The sequence below is a fragment of the Hypanus sabinus genome, chromosome 18 (assembly GCF_030144855.1).
Source record: "Hypanus sabinus isolate sHypSab1 chromosome 18, sHypSab1.hap1, whole genome shotgun sequence".
Classification (NCBI taxonomy): Eukaryota; Metazoa; Chordata; class Chondrichthyes; order Myliobatiformes; family Dasyatidae; genus Hypanus; species Hypanus sabinus.
The window spans coordinates 37,428,120-37,452,460 of record NC_082723.1 but is presented as its reverse complement, the minus strand read 5'-3'; the positions used below and the strand labels follow the sequence as shown (position 1 = coordinate 37,452,460).

At 39.8% G+C, this 24,341-nt stretch overlaps 1 protein-coding gene across 6 annotated transcripts in view; it reads left to right on the top strand.

Annotated features, from left to right (window-relative positions):
- The window catches only part of tsc1b (TSC complex subunit 1b), an 81,863-nt gene extending 58,233 nt beyond the window's left edge, over positions 1-23,630 (top strand). For 5 of the 6 annotated variants that reach the window (XM_059994154.1, XM_059994156.1, XM_059994152.1 and 2 more), the window contains 11 exons: positions 753-851; positions 3,202-3,781; positions 4,391-4,438; positions 8,423-8,466; positions 9,274-9,440; positions 10,662-10,844; positions 11,444-11,554; positions 14,940-15,062; positions 18,047-18,240; positions 19,519-19,677; positions 22,167-23,630. In XM_059994154.1, the coding sequence (XP_059850137.1) occupies positions 753-851; positions 3,202-3,781; positions 4,391-4,438; positions 8,423-8,466; positions 9,274-9,440; positions 10,662-10,844; positions 11,444-11,554; positions 14,940-15,062; positions 18,047-18,240; positions 19,519-19,677; positions 22,167-22,638 (2,180 nt within the window). In that variant the 3' untranslated portion in view covers positions 22,639-23,630. The remainder of the gene's footprint in view (positions 1-752; positions 852-3,201; positions 3,782-4,390; positions 4,439-8,422; positions 8,467-9,273; positions 9,441-10,661; positions 10,845-11,443; positions 11,555-14,939; positions 15,063-18,046; positions 18,241-19,518; positions 19,678-22,166) is intronic. The other variant, XM_059994155.1, reaches the window with a different exon arrangement.
- The last annotated feature ends 711 nt before the right edge of the window (positions 23,631-24,341 follow it).

The following is a 24,341-nucleotide window of genomic DNA, read 5'->3' as shown; positions in this document are numbered from 1 at the left end:
CAAGCTCTACAAAACCAAAAACTGAAAATGATTGCCAGCAGCTTCAACTGACAGATATACAAATCCATAAGCTTATCATTGGAAATTATTTAATAACAGTATGAACAAAATGTAGATTCCAGAGGTTGATTAAGAGTGGATTAAGTAAAAGTGGTTTCATACAGTTGCCTCAAATATTTTCTACATTCTGCCATCCCCATCATTTCACACGTTGCTTGTGGTAGAAAGTTCAACATTTGATAAATTCTATTGAGAGTTATGAACTTCTCTGTTAGAGACCTTTTATTAACCTCTCTAGTTTGATCTTAACAAATGAAACCCTTACATTATCATGGACCTCTCTGAGATGACTTAAAAGCAAGAGTCTTTTGACTCTTTGTAGCTACTCCTTCACATTCTTGCACAGTAAATGATTGCACCTCTGCAGTCTGTGTAATGCTTACACATTCTTCTTGTCATTGTGGATGCTTTGCCCAGTCTCTGGATTCCTAGTGCATCAAAAGCCTGTTTAGTAGCTTAATTGGCTGCTGTGAATGGCACCTAGTGCTCAAATGGGAGAATATTGGGGGCAGTGAACAAGACTATGAAGAGAATTTAAAATAAAGAGAATGGGGTTAATAGTGGCCAATGGTTGGTTTGGACTTCGTGGACAGCCTGTTTCCATGCTGATTTTGACGTATTTTAAAATCAACACTTATGTTATTTTCACATAATCAGCCTCTTTTTCTTTACTTGCTCTGCATTTTATTCAGGTTTGGAAAGTGAGATTGCCAAAACAGTATCTTTAAAAGAGCTATCAGAGGTTATAGAAGAATTACAAGAGGGTGGAAGAGAAAAGGAAAATGAAGAAGGTATGTCTTACTCATCTGCAGCAATAGGTCAATTCCTTTGTTTTGTTGCATAAACAAGATTTTTTTTCCACTGTAAACATCAATGTTAAGTGCAGAATTCCTTATCTTTTTAAATATTCTTAATAGATATGTCCTCCAAGATGTGCTCATAATGAGCTTCTCTCTCCAGAATATCATATTCATTTCTGATATGTTAAACAAGTGGACTATAGTGGCAGATAAATGTTGTCAAATGATTGGGAGTCTGGTTAATTGAGTCCTTGACCATGAATTCTAATCATTAGTCATCAATCGATTTCATTTGTCATTTCTCATGCAACTTGAAAACAAAATTCCACAACAAATGTTAACTAATTTTAAAAAGAAACAAATGGTTATCTTTATCTTGTGACTGCATACTGTACAGATTGAATTTTATTTGTAAATCTTCATAGTCTTGATTCTTGTATGAAGGAGCAAATTAAATGTAAGGCAGGGCAGTGAAATTAATAATATTGCCATGGACAAAGTGGCTATAGATGTTGCCTGACCTGAGTATTCACAGCATTGTTCAGTTTGATTGCAACACAAGTCATTTGATTTCAGGCAGCATTTATCCTTGTCATCCCTATTCACTTAGTCTTTTCATATTTCCTTCCTTATTTCCATGTGATGGTGAAGAAGGCTATTGAAATGATTTTTGCTTTGAGCAATCTCATCAGTCTGGTGCCCCTATACATTTTCCTTAAGCCCTACTTCATTATGTGCCTCATGCCCTGCACTAGGGTTATCCTGCTGCCCACAATAATGCTAAGTATTCAGTTAGCATACTTAATGGGGGGGGGGGGGGGCTAACAAAACAGCACCTCGGGGAATTTCATGTCAACAGACAGACATACTTTATTGATCCTGAGGGAAATTGGGTTTCGTTACAGTCGCACCAACCAAGACTAGTGTAGAAATATAGCAATGTAAAACCATAAATCATTAAATAATAACAAGTAAATTATTCCAAGTGGAAATAAGTCCAGGACCAGCCTATTGGCTCAGGGTGTCTGACACTCCGAGGGAGGAATTGTAAAGTTTGATGGCCACAGGTAGGAATGACTTCCTAAGACGCTCAGTGTTACATCTCGGTGGAATGAGTCTCTGGCTGAACTTACTCCTTTGCCTAACCTGTACATTATGGAGTGGATGGGAGACATTGTCCAAGATGGCATGCAACTTAGACAGCATCCTCTTTTCAGACACCACCGTCAGAGAGTCCAGTTCCACCCCCACAACGTCACTGGCCTTACGAATGAGTTTGTTGATTCTGTTGGTGTCTGCTACCCTCAGCCTGCTGCCCCAGCACACAACAGCAAACATGATAGCACTGGCCATCACAGACTCGTAGAACATCCTCAGCATTGTCATTGCAACATGGTTAATGTGCAAACCCTGGGCAGAAGTAGAGACTGAGAACAAATCCAGGTTGTTGGAGCAGAAGCAACAGTGCTACTGTTGAGTTTCTGTGCTGTCTTGTTTATGGAGAGCCTTGTTAAATAGATAACTCACATCTTGTATGTCCATCTTGCATGTTCTACTGAATACTTGTTGACAAGTTCTGTATAGGGTCTTAGTGGGTAGGTATCTTTTTATGGCCCCCAGACCTGATCTTTTTTTCATCCAGTGGCAACATAATTTATAGTATCAATGCTACAATTATAGTATCAAACATTTGCAATCATGTCAGCCCTTGAGTCTTTATTAAACCACAGTTTAAGTACACAAGAAGATAATATTGTAGTGCATTGATAGGAATATTTAGAAGGCTTCTGTGGTAAAAGAAAAATTGACATAGATTTTGTAGGCCAAATGGCTGATTCATATGTTATCTAAATTCTTTTGGCATCTATAATTAATTTCTAATCCTACTTGCAGAGTTCCTCCAGCATTTTGTATGTGTTGCTTGGATTTCCAGCATCTGCAGATTTTTCTTGTTTGTTTCTAATTCTACCTAATAGGCAAATACAGAAGTACAAGATCTTCACACCATTGGCTATACCTTCAGCAGATTTAACCTCAATTGGAAATTCTCTTCTCACTCTTGACCTCTTCCCCTCTCTTCCTTTTTAAAATGTCCTTAACGTTCCTACTTTGACCTATTTATTTTTCCCCAATTTCTCCTGTGTGTTCATGGCAAATTATCTTAAACTTTTTGGAATTACTATGAAATCTTTATCCTGCAGCACTAAATGCAGTAATCATTGTTGCAACTTTATCAAAGATATGGGCCCAGAAAAATGTTCATCTTTGTAGAGAAGGGTAAAAGAATGGTATGTGCTAAGAGTCTTACAAAAGATAAAGGATATATTTTTAACTTTAACAGCTGCTATTGCCGATGAGCTTACTGAAATTACATCTTTGGATCTACAGCCCCTGGTTACTCGGGGGGGATTTGACTCTCCTTTTCAACACACAACTGAAATGCTTACTGGCCCTCAGACAAAACGTGAACAAGAATTGTCCTGTTCTGCCACTGAGCAAGGATTGCACACCGTGCCCCACCAAGTGCCATCAACAATAAATAAAACACCAGAGCCTCGCAGGCAAGAGCAAAGCTCTGTCAAAAAAGGGTTTATGCCCATTGAGAAGCCATGTGAGAACTATCCTGCAAACGTTGAGGAGGTGGACAAAGCTGGATCAGCACCTGTTACACCCAGTACCCTGTTTAAGGTCCAAGCATTGAGGCATTCTCCCCTTGGTACTGGGCATCCACTCCCTTATGAACACCTTTTTGAACTGGCATTGCCCAAAGCAGCAATTCTTTTCATCAAACAAAAAACCACTGAGCTGGAAAAGCTAGCAGGCAAACAATTGGAGGATCCATCTTCATTGATCTCACCTCTTGATGTGTTGGATAAGCTGATTCAGCAAGGAGGAGATGCACACTTGAAGGAGCTTAGCAGGTAAGATAGAAAAAGTGTGACTCTCAGTGTAATAATGAATGTTCCACTGTTGCATGTGCCTTTATGGCACATGAGCCCAAGGCCTCATGGGTAGCTGCAAAAGGCCCAGGGGATTATTTTGAAAAGCAAAATTTATCCTTGAACCAATTTTAAGACAACATCCTGAATGTGCTCGATAAGTGCAATGTCCTGATTGGGTGGTGGGGGGGGGGGGGGGGGAAGAACAAATTTCTTGCTTTGTCAACATATTTGGAAGAAATTTTTAATTGATCTAAGGTGTTTTATTTCTCAGCCCACATGATCAAATTGTTTTGGTATTGTTAATGTTTGCAAGTTGCATTGATTTTCCATTTTGTAGTTTTTTTTTAAAAAACCCAATTCTTAAACTTGAAGTGAGGGCTAAAGTTGCTTTCATTCCAGTTATTGAACTGACTCCTTCATGCATCATTCTCAACTAGAGTTACTGGGTTAAAGATGGGCAACTCTTGCACTCCAGCTCTTGCATTTAGATGGCATGGCATAATTATTGTCATAAAATATCTGGAAGCATCTTGATTGTTCACCTGGGCAGGGTAACTGATGGAAGTGCCTCCACCGTGTCTATTTTAGAGTTTACCCTGTGCAGCCTGATCCCCACAATCAAAAAAAAATGGTCAGGTAAGTGCAGAGTTTATCATCGTATTAGTAACCACCAATTAAACCCCAATAAATGGAACTGTGGAACGTTTCTAACTCACATGGTGCTTGCTTTGATTAATTTGCCTGATTCACTGGGTAACCTCTGTTTCCTTCACAATTAAATTTTGTACATAACCTTTGCAAAATGGAATTGATTTGGGTTTTCTTAATGGCTTTCTTTGAACTTTGGGAAACAGATTTTAAGGTGAATTGATTGGAAATGGAGGTGATGAAGTTTTCACTTTCATCTAACCTGAGTTAATTACTTAACACACTCAATGCACTGAACTTTTATAGGATGTTATTTGGCCATTTGGGCAGGCATGTCTATTTCTCAAGGCAAAGCAATGGGTCTCAAACTTCGCATAAATGATTTGTGATCTGGACACCCACATGGTCTAATCCACCTTCGTCAATGTTAAAATCAGCCAATGGAGAATAATGTTTTGCAATGAGTGTATGTTGGTTATGTACTAATTATTCATAGAGTTGTATAAATTTAATTAACCTTGGATATCATTTTGTTAATTCAGAAACCCAAGGAGGGATCAGTAGATCAAAATTATGTCAGTGTCATTTTCACATGTATGCACTTTCCGTAACCCAGAATGCATGTCAACTGGGAGTCTTGCTACCAATTGACGTTTTATAACTGTTCATTGTATTATCAGAATGTCAGTGGACTGTTTCTGAAGCTGGGTGCAGTGTCCACTTTCCTGACTTTAAATTACACTGTGGCCACTGTATTAGGTACACCTGCTTGTTAATGCAGACATCTGATCACCCAATCATATGACAGCAACGCGTAGATAAAAGCACGTAGATACAGTCAAGAGGTTCGGTTGTTCAGACCACAAACATCAGAGTGGGGAAGAAATGTTACCTAAGTGATTTTAATTGTGGAGTGATTGGTGGCAGAGAGGGTGGTTTGATTATTTCAGAAACCGCAGATCTCCCGTGATTTTCACACAATTGTTGTAGAGTTTATAGAGAATGGTGTGGAAAAACAAAAAACATCCAATGAGTGGCAGTTCTGCAGGTGAAATCATCTTGTTAAAGAGCGAGGTAATTTTTGGTGTTAACACCACTTTTGACAATAGTGATAGTATTGGGGTTACTGCTAACAACATCAAGGAAATCGTTTTAATTGGATGGGAAAACTATTTTCCTGCTATCATAAACAAAGAAAATCTGCTGATGCTGGAAATCCAAGCAACGCACACAAAATGCTGGATGAACTCAGCTGGTCATGCAGCATCCATGGAAATGAATAAACAGTTGACATTTCAGACTGAGATTCTTCTTCGGGATTGAAAAAGAAAGGGGAAGATGCCAGAAAATAAAAAGGTGGGGTGGAGGAGGAGGGTAGCTAGAAAGTGATGGGTGAAGCCAGGATGGGTAGGAAAGATAAATGGCTAGAATCTGGTAGAGGGGACTGGACCATGGGAGAAGGGGACCTGGGAGGCAGGTGAGAAGAGGTAGGAGGCCGGAGTGGGGACTGAAAGGAGGGGAAGGGAAGGGCATTTTTTTTAAACTGGAGGGAGAAATGGATATTCATGCCATCAGTTTGGAAAGTACCCAGACCAATACAAGCTGTTGCTCCTCCACCCTCACCATGGCACAAGAGACCGTGGAATGACATGTCTGAGGAGAATTCAGACTGCTTCAAGCTAACAGAAAGCAACAGTAACTCAGATAACTGTGTGTTATGGTAGTGATGTGCAGAAGAGCATCTCTGATGCACAATACATCAAACCTTTAAAGTGGGGCGACAGCAGCAGGAAACCGTACTGGGTTCCACTCATGTACCTAATAAGATGGCCACTGCGTTTTTTAATTGAGTGTAACCCTCAGGTTCTGTTGGCTGCATAAGTCCATCTCTGGCATGTATGAGATTGAGGTGCAAAACCTCCTGTTTGTGTGGATGCTGCGTGATGTGTTACTCTGTTTAAAAATCAGTACCATGAAATAAGACAGTATACCACATGCAATTAAATGAATTAGCTTTATAATTCTTAATTTGACTAAAGTAAAACAAAAAGACAAGGGCCCATTTTAATGAAACAGTCTAATGTGCACAAGTTGGAACTCATTGTTCACCTTCCATCAATTCCATCAATCCTCCATCAATTTCACCGGGCTTCGTCAACTCCGGGCCCCACTCCAAGTCCACTTCTTTCTAGTGTCTATGACCCTTTCTTTCTGGCGTCTTTTCTCTCCCCCATCTTCCACCAAACAAAAGACCCAGATCACCTTGGTCTCAGGCACCCAACAGGGAAAAAAAACGCTCCCTTCATTGGATGCTGCACATTCCAAAGCCCCAGTTATCTCTAACCATAACCCAAACACTGCTACTGCAGAAAAAACCATTACATTAGCAGTGCTTCTACAGAAAGACCATTACATTAGCAGTGAAACCTTTCTCAGGGTATTACATGAGCATCATATCAGCATGTGAACTAAGCACTTTTCCATTATTTTGAATACTGCACCTAAAAGGTAACCACAGTGTGGCACAACAGTTTGATTACAATGTTTTGAACAAGTGTTATTAATAGGATTTGTATCGCACAGTAGGGCCATCTGATATTTATAACCCATGCAAGAGTTTAATCTAACTGATTTCATTGGTAGCCAGTTATTTATCTCAGTAACAGTAGTTGCCTCCAAGCAGAACTAATTGACATTTACCCTCTGCTGCCACGTGCCCAAAATGGAAAATGTGTTATGTACTCAGATTTGGAGTTGCAGTTGTTGCCCTAATATGCAGCTTTCCTCTTTAATATACCTGAAGCTTTCTATTAGTCTTGTGAGAAAGGAAAATAATTAAAGGGGTGCAGAGCTTAAAATGTGCATTGAGATTTAAGTTCTTGCCCAATTTTACAGGCAATGTTGATTTTTTTATCTTAAAATGTTCTTTGCTAGGTGTATTAGTGCAGAATCCTTTGAACAAAATTTGATTTTATTTTGCATCTCACCTGTAGTATGAATTACCTGAAAGAATACTTACCACCACTTTGGGTACCCTGTGATATTTTTCTTCCAAGCTCTGACAGCCCTAGTGTATATTGCAGTTTCTTTATTCAGCATCTACTTTTGATCTGACCTTGTGTAGTTTGGAATCTTGCTTTGTAGATGTATTTGGTCTCTTCATCCCATTTGACTGCAGTTGTAGAAGTCATTGTTTGCATTATAAAAACGAATCTCTCCTGTTGCTGATGAACCCATCTAATTGCTAAAGAAATGTTCTTTTCGAAGTCAAGGTTCCCAATAATTTCATGCACAGGACAAAAGGCATATCAGCAAATGAGATGTTAATCTGCTGGTTGACGATGGTAGTGAGAATTCTGAATGAAATTTCAGGCCTCCTTTTGAACATCAGAATATGCCAGTGTGGTAGTGAAATGTTAGCCTCAAATTTGCCAGTTGCCCAATAAGTTGGGTGGGAGGGGCTTGAACTGCATGGTCAGTGTACCTCTGGCAAAACTGGCACCTGCTTTCACTATCCAATAATGCACCACTAACAACGTGAAACTTCACGACTTTATACCTTTTTTCTCTCTCTCCTGATCATCTGATTTCTGAAGCAGCCCACTACCACATCACTCAAACAATGATTCTTCATGTGAGCCCAGTTGTAGTGTCGGTGGGTTATTCAACTACTGAAGACCTAAGTTAGGTGTAGTCCTATTTATGGTGAAGATGATCTGTTCCAAGTAGAAGCTCCAGTAATATGTTATGGTGGAGATGTGAAGATAAAGGAATGTGAGGTTCTTGAAACAGTTATAATTAAAAGGTACAGTCATTGACTGATGTACTGCATTTTACCAATAAAGTGCAATCTTGAAGTTCATTATTGATTGCATTTCAGTGACATTGTAATTACATTGCATAAATTGGAAACATTCAATTGGTAGAATTATTAATGCTATTTTATTTGTTTTTTTTAACAATTTCTTTTAGATTACCATTGCCCAGCAAATCTGCAGACTGGACTCACTTTGGAGGTATGTGTTGTATATAAGTAAATGCCTTCCAATTCTACTGAGTGAAGCTGACAAACATAAAAATGGTGTAACATCTGGTATGAGCTGCATTTTAAGGGAAATGGTTCTCTTGAACTGGTACGTAGGAGTGGCACATAAAGGTACTCAACATTGTGCTTATTATTGCTTGATGCCTTGTCCCGTATTATAATGAAGTAGTCTTGGACTTTTTACAGACTATTTGCCTTTGAAGTAGCAATTTCATAGATTTGCCAGCGATTTGATTTTTTAAAAATTCCCTCCTAACTGAACTACGAATTACTAATTTTGCTCTGAATAAGAGTTTGTCCAATAGTCCATCTGTATTTTAACTTTAATCTATTCCTGTAGAATACTTGCAGCTGTTTTGGTAATTATTTGCTTTTTAAATTTTGATCTGTTCTCCACAGCCCAACAATCCCATGTATCTCCTGCTTCCAGTTTTTATCAAAAATCTGCTCTAGTTATCCTAGGTTCTAACCATCTTAAATAAGCCATATAATTTCAAATCAATTTTGGTCACTTTTCATCTTTATTTTGTTCCGCCATTGGCAAATGTTCCTTTAGTGGATTCATCTGTATAAATCTGACTTTGAAATTTTTATTCAACACTTCATAAAGCATATTTTACAAGGTTAATTCCTAGATGCTATTGAGCGCAAGATGTTTTAGAAGCCTGCTCGTGAAGAATTGGAGTTGCATGAAACCAGGAAATATTGTTATTGCTACAGCTTGGCGAAAGCTTTTAGTCCTTTAAAGTATAGCTTTTGATTGTTCTGTTAATCCTAGGTTCTGCCCCCATGGATGAGCTGCACACTCTTAGGAATCAACTTGTTCTACTGCACAACCAGTTGCTTTATGAGCGCTATAAGCGAGAACAGCATGCCGTTCGGAACCGGCGTTTGCTGCGCAAAATTCTCAAGGCAACTGCACTGGAGGAGCAGAACTTAGCTATGGTGAGGCATTAAAACTCTTGCAGTTACTCTTCTGGCTGTTTTCTTCAGTAACACCTTTTCAGGTTGCAAAAGATTCTCTTTCTATGCATTGAGTGTGCAGGAAGGTTCATTTATGACTTGGACTTCGCTGTGTATACTTTGGTTGTGTATTGAACCAGAAAGCTATTTTCTAACCTCTTATTTTACTGGGAATGAAAAGAGATCATCCATAAGTGCTGGAGGAGCTCAGAAAGTCCAACACTTCATGTTACTTGATCTGTAGAATCCCATTTTTTAAGACACTATTCAGCTTGTCAGGTTCATAGTGGCTCACTGTGCAATTCCATTAGTCCCATTTTGCCTCTGGTTATGTCCCAGTACCCTTGCAACTTATTCTCATCCTGGGCCTGGCCCTTCGAGCTATGAGGCAGAAGCAGAAGCAGAAGCTCCTCTGCTATCTTGTGTTAAACTGGATGTAAGAAATCCCAGAGCTCAGATACAGCATAATAGATGTTTGCCCAATTCTATCTGCATTCCTCTTAAATCAACATGTAATTTATATGGTGATTTACAGCATAGAAATCCTTTCATATAACTATTGAGGTACAGCATGGAATAGGCCATTCTGTCCCTGCGCCACCCAGATTTAACCCTTACCTAATCACAGGACAATTTGCAATGACCAATTATCCAACCAGCCGGTATGTCTTTAAACTGTGGGAGGAAACCAGAGCATCCAGAGGAGGCCCACATGGTACAAACTTCTTTTGGGCAGCACAGGTGACAATGGTGATCTTCAGAACATAAAAGTTAATGCAATGTATTCAGTAAATACTGTCTGTACAGCGTTAACATTGGTATTGGTTGTAGAGTTTTCTAGAAATACTATTCATGGTTTGCACTCTTGGTGGTTTAGAAATTGCTACTAATGTAATCCTCCTTCACCAGACCCTGCAAAACCCTGAAGCTGAAAATATTTAGCTTCCATTAATGCTCTTTTCCCTCTTCCCTTTGGAAAAGAGGGTTGGTGCCATAATGGAACTGTACAGTCAAAAAAATTCAACTAGGCATGGGTAAGACAAATACAGCTTTTTGTTTAAGTGTGTTAAATCAGCAGTAAGGTGGAGAGGTTTGAGCAGCATGCATTAATCAACTTTGTTTATTGTCTGTGAATAGAATGAAGTTTATCTCCTCACAGTTGCAATGAGTCTCATTCCTTTTTCTGCCAACTCTGATATGCAGAAGGACCAACTGAAACTCCAGGAATTGGATATCGGATCTCTCAAGCACAGTTTAGTTGTTGAGCAGGATAAGTATCAGCAGCTGAAAAAAGAGAAAGATTCCATCACCGGACATCTCAACAGCCAGATTGCAGAGCTCCAAAAGGGTCATGATGATTATCGTGCCAGCTGCCAGGAGCTACAGGTAAAGACTGAGTATTGGAAAATGTTGCAGTTGGGCTCATTTCGGGTGTTGGAATGGAATGGGAAATTAAATGTTGAATTTGGTATATTCAGTTGGTTCATAAATACTCATTGAGTTACTTTAATCAGCATGTACACACGTAATTAATCTTGGAGCTGGTTTCATATTATCACATGGACCAAGATGGTGGAAAGTTTTTGTTTGCACAGAACTTGGCCACGTCATTCTATATAATAAAGAACAAAATGCATGCTAGTAAATAACTGAGTACTTAACAACCAGTAAGATCCACTGAATTCAATAGTTAGGAGAGAATTTGCATCTCTCCAATTCCCATTTATTAATATGATATCAGCCTTAACAGTTTTGGTTATCCTTTTCCTTAAAGGTGGCAATGATCTTCTTGAATTGCTATTGCAAGATGTGTGATGGTGTTCCTATAGTACTGGTGGGTAAGGAGTTTTAGGATTTTGATGCAGTGAGATTCAAGGAATGGGTAGTATATTTTCAAGCTGTTAGTATTTGAAGTCTGCTTGCTTCATTTGTATCTATGTATCCTGAGTATGAGCATCTCGTTTTCATGTCATTTCTGCTTGTAGAATAAGCTACAAGATTGTCAGAAGACAATAGGAGAACTGAAGCTGGAGCTACAGAAGGCAAATAACAAAGCATGTAATACAGAATATCTACTGAACCAGATGACTGAGAAGGTAACACATGTGACAATCTACTTCATAGAAATAAAATCCTAAACTGCCTTGGGGTAACCGTTGGCATTGCTTTAATGTTATGAGTTTTCTCCTCCTTATTCTGGCCTTGTGATAATTGCATTCCCAATATTTGCTTGCATCAGTGAAGAGACATGATTCTTATTGACAAGGTATAGAGTTTCTCAGTGAGTGCTGATTGGTTACCTAGTGTAGAAGGCAAATCAAATCCTTAGTCCTTGAGACACATCCAAAACAGAAAGGGTTAGAGTAAAACTACTTGCTACCTATCCTGGTGCAAGTACCAATGCAATGTTAGTCATACTTGCCTCACTGCTCTTTGAAATTGATGACATTTATTCCAATTAGTGCTGCATCCTTTGACTAAAAGCTTCATTTGGATCATTTTGCGGATGAGGAAATAAGACTGACTTTGATCCTGCTTTTAGTTGTTACTTGGTGGGAATGCTGTCATCTGACTTGAAGGCTTTGCTTCAGGCTTAATGAAATTTGCAACACAATGTAGCATTCCAGAGCTGTGCTGCGAGAGTACCAAACTGACTTCTAAACACTATGGGATACAAATCCAAATACTCATTGAGCTGACATGGATACTTTAAACACTTGCTGTCTGCCCTCAGAGCCATTTCATAGCATTGTACACCATAGAAACAGCCCTCTCAACTTACCTCCATGATGCCAATCTACACTAACCCATTTGTTGCATTAGGCCTGTATCCCTTTCTGCATTTCTGATACAAATACCTGTCAGGCATTATAATAAACATTATATTGTAATGTTATAAACATTATAACTGCATCTGTTCCCACCACCACCACTGGTAGCTTGTTTCAGATAACTGGTACCTTCTGTGGTGAAAAATTTGCCCCTCAAATCTCCTTTAACTTTCATCTGTCACTTTAAACCTATGCATTCTAGTTCTAGACTCCCCTTAGTGGATTTCTGCAAATTGTACCACATTATTTCAGGTCCAGATGAGCAATATAAATCCTAAATCATATAGACTGGTTGTCTGTACTGGATCTAACAGAGGCAATGGTGGGGTGGGGAGGAGAGACTTTCCAAGTGCAAGCTAATGGTTTTATTAGTTCGCTTCCAGTGAATCACTGTCATTGGTAATGCTGGTATTTATTGTCACCTCCAATTCTCCCCCTCCCCCCCCCAGTTTGGAGCTTACTGTGTTGGTGGTTGGTGGATCTAGAGCACAAATGGGTCAGCAAGGGCAAAGACAAGATCTCAATCTCCTAAGGACAGTAATTAACCCGATGGACCAGTACTTTCATAGTTGTGATGACCTGAGACTTAAGTTTATCTGGATTATTTAAGTACTCTATCTACGATGGTGATCATTCAGTGGATCAGAACTTTTGGTAAAGTCCCACATAGGAGATTAGTGGGCAAAATTAGGGCACATGGTATTGGGGGCAGAGTACTGACATGGATTGAAAATTGGCTGGCTGACAGGAAACAGAGTAGCGATTAACGGGTCCCTTTAGGAATGGCAGGCTGTGACCAGTGGGGTACCACAAGGTTCAGTGCTGGGACCGCAGCTGTTTACAATATACATTAATGATTTAGATGAAGGGATTAGAAGTAACATTAGCAAATTTGCCGATGACACAAAGCTGGGTTGCAGCGTGAAATGTCAGGAGGATGTTATGAGAATGCAGGGTGACTTGGACAGGTTGGGTGATTGGGCAAATGTATGGCAGATGCAGTTTAATGTGGATAAATGTGAGGTTATCCACTCTGGTGGCAAGAACAGGAAGGCAGATTACTATCTAAATGGAGTCAAGTTAGGAAAAGGAGAAGTACAACGAGATCTCGGTGTTCTTGTACATCAGTCAATGAAAGCAAGCATGCAGATACAGCAGGTAGTGAAGAAAGCTAATGGCATGCTGGCCTTTATAACAAGAGGAATTGAGTATAGGAGTAAAGCGGTCCTTCTGCAGCTGTACAGGGCCCTGGTGAGACCCCCACCTGGAGTATTGTGTGCAGTTTTGGTCTCCAAATTTGAGGAAGGACACTCTTGCTATTGAGAGAGTGCAGCGCAGGTTCACAAGGTTAATTCCCAGAATGGCAGGACTGTCATATGTTGAAAGATTGGAGCGACTGGGCTTGTATACACTGGAATTTAGAAGGATTAGAGGGGATCTGATTGAAACATATAAGATTATTAAGGGATTGGACACACTGGAGGCAGGAAGCATGTTCCCGCTGATGGGTGAGTCCAGAACTAGAGGCCACAGTTTAAGAATAAGGGGTAGGCCATTTAGAACAGAGATGCGGAAAAACTTTTTCACCCAGAGAGTGGTGGATATGTGGAATGCTCTGCCCCAGAAGGCGGTGGAGGCCAAGTCTCTGGATGCATTCAAGAGAGAGTTAGATAGAGCTCTTATAGATAGCGGGGTCAAGGGATATGGGGAGAAGGCAGGAACTGGGTACTGATTGTGTATGATCAGCCATGATCACAGTGAATGGCAGTGCTGGCTAGAAGGGCTGAATGGCCTACTCCTGCACCTACTGTCTATTGCTAGTCCAGTAACTGAAACACACTACTGTACATAACTATGGTTTGTGTTTTTAGGTGGTCACTAGTAACTGGTTGTATACTGCTGTTAAAGAAAGTTATCTATTGTGAAATCTTTACTTCCTCCAAAGCCACCTGTGTTCATATCTCCTCTTGACCTCCCACTGTATGGAGAGAGTTAGGAGTCCCATTATCCACGCTTCTTTTGGCATCACCTCATTGAATTGTGTAGATGTTGCTCAGAAATTTGAGCCCTATATGCTGGCATTGGAGAGGTTCCAGAGGAGGTTTGTGAGAATGATCCCAAGAGTGAAGGGGTTAATGTCTGAGCTTCACTGAGCCTGTACTGCTGGAGTTTAGAGGAATTGGGGGGTGGGGGGGATCTTACTAAAACCTATTAAATATTGTAAAGTTTATATAGAGTGGACATAGATTGTTTCCAATACTGGTAGAGTCTAGGACCAGAGGGTACAGCCTCAGAATAGAAAGATCCCTTTAAAACAGATGAGCAACTTCTTTAGCCAAAAGGTGGTGAATCTGGAATCATTGCCATAGGCAGCTGTGGAGGCCAAGTCGATGGGTATATTTAAAGCAGAGGTTGATAGGTTCTTGTTTAGTAAAGGTGTCAAAAGTTATGGGAAGAAGGCAGGAAAATGGGACTGAAGGAAAAATTAGCTATGATCAAATGGCAGTCAGGCACAATGGGCTGAATTACTTAGTTTTACTCCTATTTCTTAAGGTCTAGCTCTCCCATCATCCTCTAAACATTTCTTCCCTACCCATCCCCTCTGTGCCTTTGTTTGCAATGAAATGCTGATCATATTTATTATTCCCAGTTCACCAGTACCCAATCTGTGCAGCAGCAAATGGAATGGTTGAATAAACAGCTTCTACTTCTGAGCGAAGTGAATGAACTGCACATGGAGAAGTTGCTACACTCACAGATGGGCCCCGCTAAGGTAAGGTTATTGGCAGAGCTTTGGAACTAGATTGTGTATGTTGTTGGAGCTCCAGAAACATTCGTGTTCAACAGTTCTTTGAAACCAAAGCTGCTGGAGAAATGGGTCAAATCTTGCAGTAGTGCATGGTAATCATTACATTTGAAGATCATTGAACTTGAGAACTAGCCTTTCTAAGCTTTATACAAGGGGAAACGGTTGTGCAAAGCATGGCATGGGTACTCATAACCTTAATTCAAATTCTTACTCTTGACCAGTACCCCCCCCCCCCCTTGGCTTCCCATGTCTATCCGTCAGCCTTCTGAATTCTGCCTGACTTCATTTTAATCAACCCATTTATCCCAGATTTGCTTTGTATTTACCTTCATACAACTGTGTATGGGCTGCATAGGTTCCAAGTTAAGCATTGCATTAAAAATAAATGTAGAATTAGTATAAATGAGTGGTTAATGGAGAAGACAGACTCAGATAACTTTTACCAAGGTCTCAGACCTTAATCAGCTTGTTCGGGCTATGGCTTGTTCACAGTGATCATTAGGAAAGGCCAGGTGATGCAAATTTCAAAGCTTTATAAATACCCTGACTCCTCAAACCTTGTCCCAACAATCAGCAGCCATGGGCTCCTCTAAGCAGCTGCTTAGAACTCTGAAAATTAAAATAAATGATGCCCACAAAGCAGGAGAAGGCTGTAAGAAGATAGCAAACAACAGACACAAAATGCTGGTAGAACACAGCAGGCTAGGCAGCATCTATAGGGAGAAGCGCTGTCAACGTTTCGGGCCGAGACCCTTCATCAGGATAACAAAGAAGATAGCAAAAGTGTTTTCAGGTAGCCGTTTAATGTAATTAAGAAATGACAGTTAACAGGAACAGTGGAGGTGAGGTTGAGGTCTGGAAGACTAATAAAACTTTCTGAGAGAACTGCTCGTAGGATTGCTAGAAAGGCAAATCAAAACCCCTGTTTGACTGCAAAAGACGTTCAGGAAGATTTAGCAGACTTTGGAGTGGTGGTGCACTGTTCTACTGTGCAGTGACACCTGCACAAAAATGACCACCATGGAAGAGTTATCAGAAGAAAACCTTTCCTGCGTCCTCACCACAAAATTCGGCAGCAGAAGTTTGTAAAGGAACATCTGAACAAGACTGATGCATCTTGGAAACAAGTCCTGAGGAATGATGAAGCTAAAATAGAACTTCTTGGCTGCAATGAGCAAAGGTATGTTTGGGGGAAAAAAAGGGTGCAGAATTTCATGAACAGAACACTTCTCCAACTGTTAAGCACGGGGGTGGATCGATCATGCTCTGGGCTTGTGTTATAGCCAGTGTCATGAGGAACATTCCTCTGGTAGAGGGAAGAATGAATTCAATTAAGTACCAGCAAATTCTGGAAGCAAACATCACACCATGTGTTTTTTTAAAAAAAAAAGCTGAAGATGAAAAGAGGATGGCTTCTACAACAGGATAATGATCCTAAACACACCTCAAGATCCACAATGGACTACCTCAAGAGGCACAAGCTGAAGGCTTTGCCCTCACAGTTCCCCCGACCTAAACATCATTAAAAATCTGTGGATAGACCTCAAAAGAGCAGTGCATACAAGATAGCCCAACAATCTCACAGAACTAGAAGCCTTTTGCAAGGAAGAATGGGCGAAGATCCCCTAACAAGAATTGAAAGACTCTTAGCTGGCTACAGCAAGCATTTACAAAGGGGGTGTTACTAAGTACTGACCATGCAGGGTGTCCAAACTTTGCTTTGGTCCCTTTAACTTTTTTATTATTTTGGAACTGTAAAAGATAGAAATAAAAAAAGTAATCTTGCTTAAAATATTGAAGAAATGTGTCATCTTTTAACTTTATGCCTTTTGGAAATCAGGTCATCTTTTACTCACTTAGCTATTCACAATAACAAAAATTTTGACCGGGGTGCCCAAACTTTTGCATGCCACTGTACCTTTGCTCATCTGTCAATTTCTTGGTGTCTTTATCAGATTAAGCTTTTATGAAGTGTCATGGGGCATTTTACTTGGATACCTTCTGATTGTATACTGCCTGAACGTTAAGACCATTGCCAATTTACAAAGATATTGTAGATATTGGAAGGCGAAAATAAAAATAAATGCTGAAAGTGCTCCAGTTTGGGCATATTCTGTGGAAAGAGGAAAGATCTTTCATTAGAATTGCCTAAATACAAAACTTTTTCTAGTAAAAGTAATAAATGTAAATCAAAAACTATTTCTCACTGCACAAGTGCTATGAAGAAAGGTTAGCTTTATTTGTTACATGTACCTCAACACAGTGAAATGTGTCATTTGCATCAATGATCACTGCAGTCTGAATATGTGCTGGGGGTAGCCTGCAAGTGTTGCCATACTTCCAGTGCCAACAGAGCATGCCCACAACTTACTAGCCTTAAAATGTACATCGTTATAATGTGGGAGGAAACTGGAGCACCCAGAGGAAACCCACAGGGGTACAAACTACTTTCAGATTGCGGTGGGAATTGGACCTCATTCACTGATAGCTGGTGCTGTAAAACGTTCTGCTAACTGCCATGTTACCATGCCATCCGTTCCATGCTGCTTGACCTATTGAGTGATTTCAGTATTTTCTGATTTAATTAATTTCTATTTTGGTCATTGCATTATTTTTAATGTGTATAAATGGTCTTTCTGCATTGACTATCCCCATTTTCACTGTTTTGAATCTGTACATATAACTCTAGTTGCAGATTACTGAAAACTATGCTGCTTTTCTTCTGATTGGCATGAGGGTGCAATCACATTTTGATAAGTTCATACCAGTACACTTTATTATAAAAATGGACGCCTTTTATGGAATTGCAATTCTCAGTCTAAATTTTAAACTCCATAGCAGGTGGCTGTTTATATCACTGTCATCTAGAGAACAATTTGCTGATGTTCACTGAGATCCTTTTTCATTCCTTCCCCCTCTTTCAACCTCGCCTTTGTCATTTTGTTCAGGCAGCAGAGACAGAGATGGTTCAGGCAACTTTAATTCGAGAGAAGGAGAAAATGAAAAATCGCATCCAGCAGCACATACAGCGGATGGAGGCGTCACAGCGGCGTATAATGGAACTTGAGAGCCAACTCAATAAGAAAGAGCATCTTCTAGTGGAACAAAAAAAATACCTGGAGAATGTGAAAAATATGGCTAGGTATGGTGGGAGTAGTATGTTAGAGCAGAATTGGGCCATTTGGCCCGTATAGTCTGCTGCGCCCTTCCTGTTTCTTTAAACCCTCCTCAGCCCTGCTCCCTGTAACCTTTGACACCATGTCTAATCAAGAACCTATCAATCTCTGCCTTAAGTACACCCAATGACCTGGCCTCCATAGCTGCCTGTTGTAATAAATTCCACAAATTTACCACCCTCTGGCTAAAGAGATTTCTCCACGTGTGTTTTAAATGGATGCCCCTCTAGCTTGAGGCTGTGCCCTCTTACCCCAGATCCCCCCCCCCACCCCCACCATGGGAAACATCCTTTCCACATCTACTCTGTCCAGGCCTTTCAACATTCGAATAGTTTCGATGAGATTTCCCCCCCCCCCCATCCTTCTCAATTCCAGCAAGTACAGACCCAGAGCTGTCAAATATTTCTTGTATGATAACCCTTTCATTTCCAGAATTGTACTTGTGAACCTCCTCTGAACCCTCTCCAATGCTAGCACTTTCCTGAGATGAGGAACCCAAAACTGTGCTCTGTCCTCAAGGTGAGGCCTCGTCAGTGCTCACATCACATCCCTGCTCTTATATTTTAGAGCTGAAATCAATGTGAACATTTCATTTGCTTTCCTCACCACCTGCAAGTTAACCTTTAGGGCATTCTGCACAAGGACTCCCAAGTCCCTTTGCATCTCAGATATTTGGATGTTTTCCCCATTTAGAAGAATCTGCATGCCTATTTCTATTACCAAAGTCCATGACCATGCATTTTTCAGCACTGTGTTTCATTTACCACTCTTTTGCCCATTCTCTTAAACTGTCTTAAGTCCTTCTCCAGCTTACCTGTTTCCTCAACACTATCTGCCCCTCCACCAATTTTTGTATCATCTGCAAACTTGGCAACAAAGCCAACTATTCCATCATCTAAATCATTGATATACTGCATTTTAAAAAAAAGTGATCCCAATACCAACTCCTGTGGAACAGTCAACCAGAAAAGGATCGTTTTATTCTCACTCACTACCTCCTAACAATCGGCCAATGCTCTAACCATGCCAGTAACTTGCCTGTAATACCATGGGCTCTTGACTTGATAAGTAGCCTCATGTGGCACCTTCTCCATGGTCATGGTTAGGGTTTTTGTCTCAGTGAACAATTGAGGTTTATCTTCTTCTCGCTGTTGCCATCTAGAATGATACCTTGAGAATTGTATGGTAGTAGGGAGGGCTGGCATTGAAGGTATCTGACCATCCTGATTGTCTGTTTCTTTCAGTGGAGAGCTGCAAGCCGCAGAAAGCCGATACGAAGCTCAAAAACGGATAATACAAACTCTACAGGTTGAAATATTGGAACTTTACAGCAAGTTGGAGCGGACAGAACCTCCAAAGAAAATATCTGCAGCAGAAAGTACTGCTCAGTCTGCAGAGGAAAAGTAGGTTCTTTTAAGTTAACTCAATGAATCTTGTATCATATGAATTGAAATGCTCCTTTTCACCTATGGTTAGAATTCTTTATCTGTTTCCGACTAACCAAGTGAAAACATCTGAACCTTGTCTGCCCGAAGATGGACAGATCATAAAGGAAAGCGGATACCTTGCAGCAGTTTGCATCAAGACAGTTTGTCACAAGTCTAAGCTTCAAGATTTTTTCCCCTTTGAGTCTAAAAAATATTATCTACTGAAAAATCATGGAACTGAGAAAGACCTTTCAGGTTTTCACAGAACAAATTTGGACATTGGACAGTAAAAAAAATTAAAACTCCAGCTTTGAGTAAAAACATTTATTCAGACAAAAGCTATAACTTTCTCTTTTAATAGAACTAGTACATCACAAAATAAACAAATTCTGCTGATTATAACTTCTAATGCTGTAAGATTTTAAGTCTTACAATACTCTTCCACAGAAATAAGTTCCTCAATTGTTAGATTAAAATATCATGCATGAGTTTGGCAATCTTCTGCCCTTGAGGCTCATTTTGCCCAAGTAGTCCATTAATTATTCTGTTCTTCAGCTGAAGTCAACGTTCAATGTCACTGTCATGGCCTGCTTTCTACATTTTGTTATTACCGTATGTGCAGATATGTATACATTTTAAAACTCAGGTGTTTGTAATGAAATATCACCACTTTTTATATCTTGGTTTCTGAGGTCCAACCATTCTTCCTGCTTTATAATTCAGTGAAATAATTAGAATATTTGATTGTCATACCGGATCGGTGTGGAGTCAAAGTCTTGCTTTACCTTTCAATCATGTTATATCATGCAGCTTCCTTTTTTCTTAAAACTTTTTATTAATTTTCAAACAAGCATAATAAGAAAAACATAGAGTACAAAGAGCTTGAGAATACATAATTAATAGGTTAAAATACAAATACAGTTAATTCACATATAATAGTTTCCCAAACTCATAGTAGGTTACAAAAAATGGAAAAATAAAAAAAAAACAAAAAAAGAAAACAATTAACCTAACCGACATGGGCTGTTGTATTATATCAAGTATACACAGCAGTGTCAATAACTCTGCTCCTCTATCCAAAGAATTAAAGATGATAAGAATAATGTTTGGGAAAGGTCAGTTTAACTCGTATGAAAATGTTGGATAAATGGTCTCCAAGTTTCTTCAAATTTAACTGAAGGATGAAAAATGACACTTCTGATTTTTTTCTAAACTCAAACAGGAAATAGTTTGGGAAAACCACTGAAATGTAGTTGGAGGATTAATTTCTTTCCAGTTCAATAAGATAGATCTTCTAGCCATTAATGTGACAAATGCAATCATCTGTCGGGCTGAGGAGGATAAACAACTATTATCCTGTTATTATTGGTAGACCGAAAATTGCAGTAATCGGTGAGGTTGCAATTTGATACTCAAAACTGTTGAAATAATACCAAAAATATCTTTCCAGTAATTTTGCAAACAGGGGCAAGACAAAAACATGTGAGTCAATGAGGCAACTTAAGAGTGACATCTGTCGCAGATTGGATTAACATGAGAATAAAATCGAGCAAGTTTATCCTTGGACAAATGAGCCCTATGTACAACCTTGAATTGTATTAGGGCATGTTTGGCGCAAATGGAAGAGGAGTTAACTAATTGTAAAATTTTTTCCCACTGCTCTATGGGTAAAAAGAGACTTAAGTTCTTTTTCCCATTCCTTAATTTTAATGCAACTTCCATATGCTGCATCAAATGTGTTTTTTAAGCTAATTGTGCCAGAACAGTATACAGGAGGTCTGGGAGGGGGAAAAAACACAGCAAAGGCTGAAAATTATAGGTAAGGCAATGTTTGTCTCTGTTTTGGGTCAATGACCTGATTTGGGTCATATGTTTTCCATTGTTTGGTCTTTATCTCCAAATTGGGGAATAAGTTTACCGATTTTTTTTCCCTGATCTGGCAACTCCTATTGGGATTGTATGTGTGAAGGTTAAGTGGAGACACTATGTCATATGGTTGTGAACACATGAGCAAGTGAATCCCCTCTTATCTGAGGTGCCAGGTACCTTGTGGTATCCCTAATAACATGCTTGCAGGAATGGAAAGTCATTCTAATGGGGTTGAAGTTGATTGAAAATTGGTGTGGCAGTAAAAATAGAATGAACCGGCACCTGTGTTGTATAATTACCTACCTAAACTGAAAGCAGTTTGAATTAAATTCTGTTTAGTTTTATGACCCTGCCCTATCAAGATACAGGATTTATTTAAAATCATTTAGGATTGATTTTAAAGTCTTAATTTGTCAATCTGTGGAGTCCTTTCTCCTTCACAATTATCCATCCTCCAAAGGGTTGTGTTAACTTGAATATATTCAATGTTAGGTGAGATCTGAGAACTGATGAGCTAATGTAGACAATCAGTTTAGTCTTGCTGCCTGTCTGCTGTTTAATGGCCTTGTCTTATGGTGCTTTTCTTGTATTAATAGATCTGAAAACATTATTTCTGAATCACTTGATAAGACCTTGGATGCGGAGACCAAAAATGAACAAGCCAAGCCACCAGTGGCCCCCAGCACATCGGCTGATCAATCTCCCGAAAGCAAAGCAGAGCCACCTCCAATGATGACCGAGATGATGGACCAAAGCCAGCGTGCCCCAAGTATGATCTTTCTGGAGCAGCCCACGACACCAGTCACGGTTGGCTCCTATCCCAGTTCCAAGAGTTTCCTTGGGATGCGTGCCCGTGAGCTGTTCAGGAACAAGAGTGAAAGCCAATGTGACAATGAGCGGCCGAAGATGGACAGCCTTTTAGACTCCCTCAAAACTGACTGTGACATAGAGCTGGGCAGTTCTTTGGGCCCTTTGAAACTGCAGGTGCCTGTTCAAGTTCCCAGTTCTGAAAGCGTCAGGCAGCTCAGCATAATGGACTATGACGAAGCACATCATGACCAGAATTAATTGTTTGGGGGTGGGGGTGGGCGAAAATAGGTGGAATGGAAAGAAACTTAGTCAGTATTATTCTGAGCAGTTAGTGCCTGCTTTGCTTTGTAAGCATGTCATAAGTTTTAAACAAGGTACAATCCAGTAAAGGGCACATGTTCTCCCTTCAATGGAATGTTTATATATTTAAGAGGAAAAAGGCATCAAATTCCTGTGTAACTGTGAACAAATGTTGTCTTTAATGTTTTGCACTACATTATGTTGTACATATGTCTGTATACGATGGCCACCCAGTTATGATGGAACATCTGATTGGAATCTTTTATACTCCCTCCCTTTCAAATGCTTGCTGCTGACCCAATCGGACTGCTCCTCTTCAGTTGGGATGGAAGTGTGACCTTAAACATCCATCGTACAAGCAGACTAACCAACCATCTTGCGGTGTTCAAAGGAAAGGCTGGACCAACTCCCCGCAGGACCTATCAGACTGTGTACTTTAAATAATGAAATATTGCTGTGATTTTTTTCTAAACCGCCCCCTCCACCGTTTATTCTAGTGCTGCAGTTGCTGTTTCCCATACTGCAATGATTTAGAATCTTGAAATTGCTCACCACTTGAAATCAAGCCAGAGGCTGGGAGCGGAACTGCTTGTTGTGAATCTAAGCAAGAGACCTTGACTCGCCATTTGAAGTGTAGTTGGTTTTGTTCACGGTATCTTGCCAGATTCATGTCTCTTTGGAGGTGGGGGCAAAGGTTTGGTTTGACTGCTCAGAGACAGTATTTTTTGGGATTCACAGTCGAGTTGACAATACTACGCAGTGATTTAATAAAGGGCTACCCTCCATACTTGCAATTCTGCTGCAGTAAGTTTATCTCCTGACTCATGGTTACTTCATATTGACAGAAATATCACTATCTTCTCTGCATAAATAAGCCTTAATGCAGCATCAATTGCAGAAACTATTGTTAAATAAATCATATTGAAAATAAAGGAAGCCTGTATAACATATGTAATGGTGGATAAGCTATGGGTGCCCTAAAGAAACAATAAATCAAAGTTATAATGGAAAGCACAAGATGCAGAATCAGGGAAAACCCCTTCAACTTTTACTTAGATCTTCTGATCTACAGCTACACTTTGACTGGTCCTTGCATCTCTTTCTATAGAGGGAAAATTCCATTTATATTCAACAATTGTGCAGTTCAAGTAATTCAAATGATTTCATTCTCTGTAATGAAATTTATCAATTCTTCTAAGTGGTCTGTTATAACAATCACACAGTTTTAGATTCCCTGTGAACCAACACATCCAATTTTTCACTTTGAAGTATTGAGTACAAGCCAGTGGACTCGGAAGGCAGCTTTTGATTACAATATCAGACAGCATAAAGTTATTAGACCATCTCAAGAATTTGTATCCTTCAGAAATGAATGCAAGTGGTTCAGCATGAAGTATTGAATGGGCACTCCTTGCACCAAAGACTTGTCCAAACAAGTCTTGCTCAACTAGTCCAGTCTCCTTGCAATGAGGTATTACCTAATTACTTGCTTCATCTACAATGGTTACTATTCTCTTAATGAATCCGCGCCAAAACATTAATATCCTTCTGCGTATCAATGTGGCATGTCTCCTTTGTTGTGAACGTTTGCAGGTATATCCTGCATTATAAGACCAATGCATATGTATACAACTGTATATATGCAACACAATGCTGGAGGA